Source organism: Berghia stephanieae, chromosome 4, assembly GCF_034508935.2.
Source record: "Berghia stephanieae isolate SIO BIC M18660-M18661 chromosome 4, UCSD_Bste_1.3, whole genome shotgun sequence".
NCBI classification, from domain to species: domain Eukaryota; kingdom Metazoa; phylum Mollusca; class Gastropoda; order Nudibranchia; family Aeolidiidae; genus Berghia; species Berghia stephanieae.
In genome coordinates, this window is record NC_088363.1 from 85,298,840 (window position 1) to 85,306,339 (window position 7,500).

Here is a 7,500-nt window from a genome sequence, read left to right on the forward strand (position 1 = left end):
AGTCCTCCGATAGAGTGGTTTTACACTTTTAATCGGATTGGAACCAGTTTTTGTTTTTTTTACATTAGACTTATGTTTTCTATTCATTTCTTATTTTGTTTTGTGTAACAGGACCGACAATGGATATGTTAAAAACGGAGAAGAATCCATTCCCTCGACAACGTCCGCCAATTGTTGTGTCATGACGGGTTGCCTAGTTGCTTTGCTTGTAACATAAATTGCATAAACGATTTCCTGTAACTAATACGTCGATCCAACAACTGTATCATGGAAAATGGATCTGATGCTCTCAATTGAATATTATCTTTAACTAATAAACTTTGAATCAAAGCAATTGTTTTCATCTTTAACTAATAAACGTTGAATCAAAGCAATTGTTTTCATCTTTAACTAATAAACTTTGAATCAAAGCAATTGTTTTCAATTGAAGTTCATCTTTAACTAATAAACTTTGAGTCAAAGCAATTGTTTTCATCTTTAACTAATAAACTTTGAATCAAAGCAATTGTTTTCATCTTTAACTAATAAACTTTGAATCAAAGCAATTGTTTTCATCTTTAACTAATAAACTTTGAATCAAAGCAATTGTTTTCATCTTTAACTAATAAACTTTGAATCAAAGCAATTGTTTTCATCTTTAACTAATAAACTTTGAATCAAAGCAATTGTTTTCATCTTTAACTAATAAACTTTGAATCAAAGTAAATATTTTTAATTGAATTTTATCTTTAACTTATAAACTGTGAGTCTAAGTAAATGCCTTAAATTGAATTTCCATCTTTAACTTATAACTTTGAGTCAAAATAAATGTTTCAAATTGAATTTGATTGAAAAATATTTGAATTGAACTCGGATTGTTAACCAGTTAACTGCCGTACTCTGGAAAGACAATTATTTGGCCAGAAATCTCGTCCTTCAAATATCGATCGAATAAAATAACTCTCATATTGGCAAAAAAAAACCTCTCAAACCTGGGACCTCCTTATGTGTCTTCAGTTAGTCCCAGGTTTGAGAGTTTTTTGCCAAAACGAGAATCATTCAAATCGATCGAAATTTGAAGGACGTGTTTTCTGGCCAAATTTTTAAATACCCGTCTTTCCAGAGTAGGGCAGTTAACTGGTTATATTCAAACGCAACAATTGCCATTTATTTGTTCACCCCAAAACGTCACCATATCGATACCATATCGATACCATTTTGATGGGGTGGGGAGGGAAATTAAAACAATGACATGACAATGATTACCTTGGAACATTTCGGAAGACAACATTTTGAATTTTTTTTTTTTTTGTTCAATGATGTCTTTCTCTCTTCCTTTCTTTCTTTCTTTCGTTTATTCTTTTTACATTTCGTTTGGCTTTCTGTCGTAATCTAAAAATACATGTGTTTGAGATGTTGGCCAGATAACAAGTCCTTTTAACTTCGATCGATTAAAACGACTCTAATTTTGGCAAATACTATCAAACCTGGGACGTCGCGAAGTTCCAGGTTTGAGAGAGCTTTCCCAAAAGATGAGGGTCATTTTAATCGATCGATAGTAGAAGGAGGAATTCTCTGGTCAGCAATTTAGATACCTTGTATTTCCAGAGTGCCAAACAAAAAACGAAGTGAATAGAAAAGTTTCAGAGGACAGCAAAGGATAAAAACGTTTGCGGCGATGGAGAGTCTAACCGTAGCCTTATTCTTCTTCTTCAAGTACCAACTCTGAGCCAGACATCGATGATCATGGTACGCCATTCATCTCTCTGATCAGATAACCTCAGAAAACTAATATTACTCTTCTCTTTCTTTGTCACTCAGCTGTTCAAACTATTCAAATATGTTTTTCTTGGTCTACCTTTACTCTTTTTACCTTCTATCTTTCCTGTGAGAGCAAGATGTTCAATACATTCAAGTCGATTTAGGTGCCCTAAAAATTGCATTTGTCTTATACTGACCAAAAAAATGACGCCAAAAGACAAGTCTTTGTCCACAAATCGTCATTTGTATTCAATAGTGCAACCAATGATATCATTTGTTATCTTAAGCACCACTAACGACAATTCACTAAACGCCGCCCAAAACCTAAAAAATGACGTCAAAATATATGCTGGCGCGGAAATGTTGACCTAATAGCAATACTGTAGCAAACACCAATAAAAACAAAGAAAAACAAAACAAAACAAAACATAATTTTTTAATAACAACAACAAACCAACAAGGAACCAAAAAAAACTAAATAAACCCCCCAAAAAACCAAAAAAATAAACAAAACAAAACAAAAAAGAACATTTAAAAAACTCAAAAACAACAGAAACACAAAAGAAACAAAAAAAAAACAAAAACAAAATAAAAAAACACATTGCCAATTTACTTTCCCTGACCACGTAAAAATAGCCACCGTTTCTATTTTTTTCCACTCTTCCCATCCACATTCCACTTTGTTACTGATTTCGTTTGTTTGTTCCATCATGCATACGATTTAAAAAAAAATATGTTATAAGTTATACTAAAACCTGCATTAATTATCAACTCGGTTTACAATACAAGGTTTGCGCATAACGAGTGAAATAAAAAAAATGTACTGAGATAAATCATAAGTTTGCCGTTTTGGTTGAAATCCAATCCATAATATTTCATATTGCTCAAAACTGTTGATAGTGAATAAACGTCCTCATGGTGGTAAGTTCTTATTGTCACATAATTACGTTATAGATAGTTGGAAGATGACGTCACTCATGTCTTTGTTATTGTTTATAGCCATCCGCGTTTATGAGTAATGCTCACTAAACTGTATTAACCTGACTATAAACGTTCATGGATACACACAGTTTTGTGTGTTGGTCCCTTATACTTCCGGATGGCAATGTTATGAGCTTCTTAGCCAAGCGCATACTATCTATGGTATCGAATATTATAGTAATCGAGTTCCTTGGGTTGTTGTGAAAGGTTGAAATAATAAATAGTTATGATTTTGATGTTCAAGAATAGACGTATTTGTCAATTCTGTCATTGATTAATATATTATAAGCCCACAATATGACACATATTATTTGTTATGCCCGTCGTGTACTTATTTGCAGGTCTGATAACCCACATTGTTATGAGATCACTGTTGCATTGGAAGTACCCTCAAACCGACACAAAATCTCGTCCTTTACAACAATGTTAAATCGAGCCTAGAATAGGCTTCAACAGTCGTGACGTCACTTCCCTCGTAATAACGCATGGTAACTTAGTAACTGGCTCTAAACTATCGGAACAATGGCGGACGCCCTTCTGAAATATTTCTCCACGAGCATAAAAGCGTATCCAGAGGAGAAAAACATTTTTTTAATTAGATCATGTTATGACTTTTACACATTCTGATCACAAGAAAAACGAAAGGTCTAGCCAGCATGAAGAATAACAAGTACCGATTTTCTTTGTTTAGAACCATGACGGCCGCCGTTGCTGGGCGACGTGACATCAGACTATTGAATCCAATTGCGTTCACTCATCAAGACCGGCTATTATGTCGAAATTTAAGATCTGCTAATTCAAAAAATATCCTAAGGGAACCCCCAAAATCGTTAGTTTTTCATGAGAAATCCTTTGACCACCATGCCCCCCAACTGTGGAACTCCATCAGTATTGGAACTGAAAATAGTGAAAATCCACCTATCTTTAGAAAACGGTTAAAAACTGAGCTTTTCCGTAGGGCATAAAATTTGGACTCTTTGTATGTATTTAATTATAATATATTATGTTATCATCGAATTCGTGTGGTTTTTAACATGCCAGTTCTATATTTGTATATCATACATGATGTGTTGATGTAAAGAGCCAGTGAGCAATTCTAAATTGGAACTAGGTGCTAAATAAATACATTATATTATTATTATTATTATTATTATTATTATTATTATTATTATTATTATTATTATTATTATTATTATTATATTATTATTATTATGATGATTGATGATTATTATTATTATTATTATTATTATTATTATTATTATTATTATTATTATTATTATCATTATTATTATTATTTATCATTATTATTATTACATTATTATCATTATTATTATATATTATTATTATTATATATTATTATTATTATTATTATTATTATTATTATTATTATTATTATTATATTATTATTATTATTATTATTATTATTATTATTATTATATTATTATTTTTATTACCCGAAGTTTACTAGTTACCTGCCCTACTCCGTACAAAAAAGACTCGTATTCAAAAATTTGGTGAGAAAACAACTCGTTCTTCACATAACGATTGATTTAAATGACCCTCGTTTAAAAAAAAAAAAAAAAACAACAACTCTCAAACATGGGATTTCGCAAAAGTATTTCCTGAGTACGGCAGCAATAAATAATAACGTGAAGTTGAATATAAGCTTCAATTTAATTACAAAAAACAGATCAAATGAACGTTTCGGGTTTCCCCTTTATCAACAAAACTGGATGAATGAAACACAACGGATGAATGAGATGATGTGGTAGTGGCGTCGTTAAGATGAAACACTACACCACTACCACATCATCTACACTCTGAGTACGGCAGCTGACTTTTTAAAATATGAATGTGAAAGATATAAAAAGTAAAAAGTGAAAGAGAGTGTTGATATTAAAGACTCATCAATTCAGCGAGTCGCCTTGTCACAAAATCTATCAAGGAAGTCATCTGATCCTTGCTCTACATACCAGAAATAAATGATAATAATAACAGTAATATAATAATAATATAATAATAATAATAATAATAATAATAATAATAATAATAATAATAATATAATAATATTAAATAATAATATAATAATAAATATAATAATAATAATAATAATAATAATAATAATAATAATAAAATATATAATAATAATAATAATAATAATAATAATAATAATAATAATAATAATAATAATAATAATAATAATATAATAATAATAATATAATAATATAATAATAAAAATAATAATATAATAATAATAATAATAATAATAATAATAATAATAATAATAATAATAATAATAATAATAATATAATAATAATAATAATAATAATAATTAATAATAATATAATAATAATAATAATAATAATAATAATAATATAATAAAATAATAATAATAATAATAATAATAATAATAATAATAATAATAATAATAACAATAATAAAAATAATAATAATAAATAATAATAATAATAATAATAATAATAATAATAATAATAAAATAATAATAATAATAATAATAATAATAATAATAATAATAACAATAATAATAATAACAATAATAATAATAATAATAATAATAATAATAATAATAATAATAATAATAATAATAATAATAATAATAAAATAAATAATAAAATAATAAAATAATAATAATAATAATAATAATAATAATAATAATAATAATATAATAATAATAATAATAGATCTTATTGTCCATAAATTAGGGCAACTTCTCATTTAGTTACACTTGTTAAAACGTTTTATGATAACTATAACATTGAACAGATATTTCACTCCTTCTCATTCTCTCTGTCTCTCTGTCTCTCTCTCTCTCTCTCTCTCTCTGTCTCTCTCTCTCTTTCTCTCTCTCTCTCTCTCTCTCTCTCTCTCTCTCTCTCTCTCTCTCTCTCTCTCTTTATTTCTTTCTTCCTCTCTTTCTTTCACCTATGCGATATGCACAACATAAAGAAAAGCATTTCGTATTCAATCTTTTAAAATTATGGAAATCGACACCATCATTATCAATTGGCCAATTAATCTAACATTAAATAAATCAGTCAGTCAATCAGTCAACACATCAATCCTTGGTTTTGCTGTCCCATATGAAATATTCAACATGTTTTTTGCTGATGGAACGAACGTTGATTTGTACTTGTTAGTTCTACATTTAACCTGTCATAACCTCCCAGATTGTAAAAGGTTAAATTCATGGTGTAAATTATGTTTTTTATTGTTGGTAATTGCGAATGCTTTCCTGTCTATTCCTATTCTATGAATTCTTTCCCACGCAGAAATCCACACAAAATGTAATATAACATGTTACAGCTTCAGTCCATTCATCAATACTGTCTCCTTCTGACTTTAATGTAGCAATGACTATGAAAAATGTTTTTTCTCTTTTTGAGAATTTTTTTTGTCTAATATCAAAGCTCTATCTCCACTGATTAAAATGTTTTTGAATTTTGAAAATCCATTCATAAATAAACAAGTTATGCAGTTTCAAAGGTGTCATTTATTTGGATGACCCGCAAAGAGGAAAAAAACGCGAAAATATGGGACGCTTTTTCGGCAATTTCTTTTCGATCTTTGGTTGTATCTTGCGTAATAAGTGGATTAAAAGATTGAAACTTGAAGAGCAAATTAGGATGGTGTTTTGTAAAATACGGGAAAAGTACTCGTCATATTCACATGAAATTTTACAACCAAAAAGAAGAAATGTTCATGTATCACCTTGTCAGCGACAAAACCTCCACGCCCGGTAGTTTTAGAAATATTTTACTCCAAAGAGTAAAAATCTATTTTTAATAATCTTCCGGTAATCGCACACGTTTTGTCGCTTGACATAATCTAAAATGACTTTTTTCTAACTGTGTGCCAACTTTCAGTCATATTCATCGATAAACAGCGTCGTAATTAATTTTTTAAAATAGCATATACGAAACGGCTTCGTCCCATATTTTGCCGCGAATTTGGGCACTTCGTGAGCGAAAAAGACGCCCAAAGATTTGTGCGGGATAGTCATTGCTACTTTAATGTAGTTAAAACCAATAGATAATTTCTACTAATGTATCAGCTAAACCACAAAAAATAATCAAAATATCAAAAATTACTTCAGGACTACAGCATTGCGAGAACAACAATGACTGTAAAGTCGACGGATTAACAATATTCTTTGTTGCAATAGGGAATGAGATTAGCGGAAGAGTAGCGTCCCTTGATTGGACGTCACCCATAATCTGTGACGTCACCGGCAGAAAAGTTATTAGAGAGAGAACGTCATGTTGGTTGTGCGCATGCGTCTCTCGTCCTCGCGGAAGCATGCGCACAACCAACATGACGTTCGCTCTCTAATAACTTTTCCGCCGGTGACGTCACAGACTATGGGTGACGTCCAATCAAGGGACGCTACTCACCGCTAATCTCATTCCCTATACAGTAAAACCATCAAAACAATAAAAATCTATTTTTTCCCAGTCCAAACAGATATAATATAGACATTGCAAACATCACAGACAAAAGAGAAAAGCCTTATGAATCCCATATTATTGAAAGGTGAAAGGACAAACAACACGCATCAAAAATCCAAGAATTCGAGCGGTTGTCCAATTGTCTACTTTATCATTAAAATTGCATTTCCAAATTAATCTGTCTGTAAATCCTCGCTGTCAAAATGTGATTACATTTTCTGTAATTATTGATAATTAAAAATAATATACGCGTTTCTATAGCGCTTTATGTCAAGGTCGCTCATGCTTTAGAAAGATCAATGGAATAAAGCTT

At 29.7% G+C, this 7,500-nt stretch overlaps 2 protein-coding genes across 2 annotated transcripts in view; one reads left to right on the forward strand and one right to left on the reverse strand.

Annotated features, from left to right (window-relative positions):
* Positions 1–217, forward strand: part of LOC144971641 (uncharacterized) — a 12,958-nt gene extending 12,741 nt beyond the window's left edge. Inside the window, exon 3 of the mRNA XM_078912716.1 lies at positions 112–217. Within this exon, the coding sequence (XP_078768842.1) occupies positions 112–217 (106 nt within the window). The remainder of the gene's footprint in view (positions 1–111) is intronic.
* The window catches only part of LOC144971443 (uncharacterized), a 140,250-nt gene that overhangs the window by 25,596 nt on the left and 107,154 nt on the right, over positions 1–7,500 (reverse strand). The window lies entirely within an intron of this gene.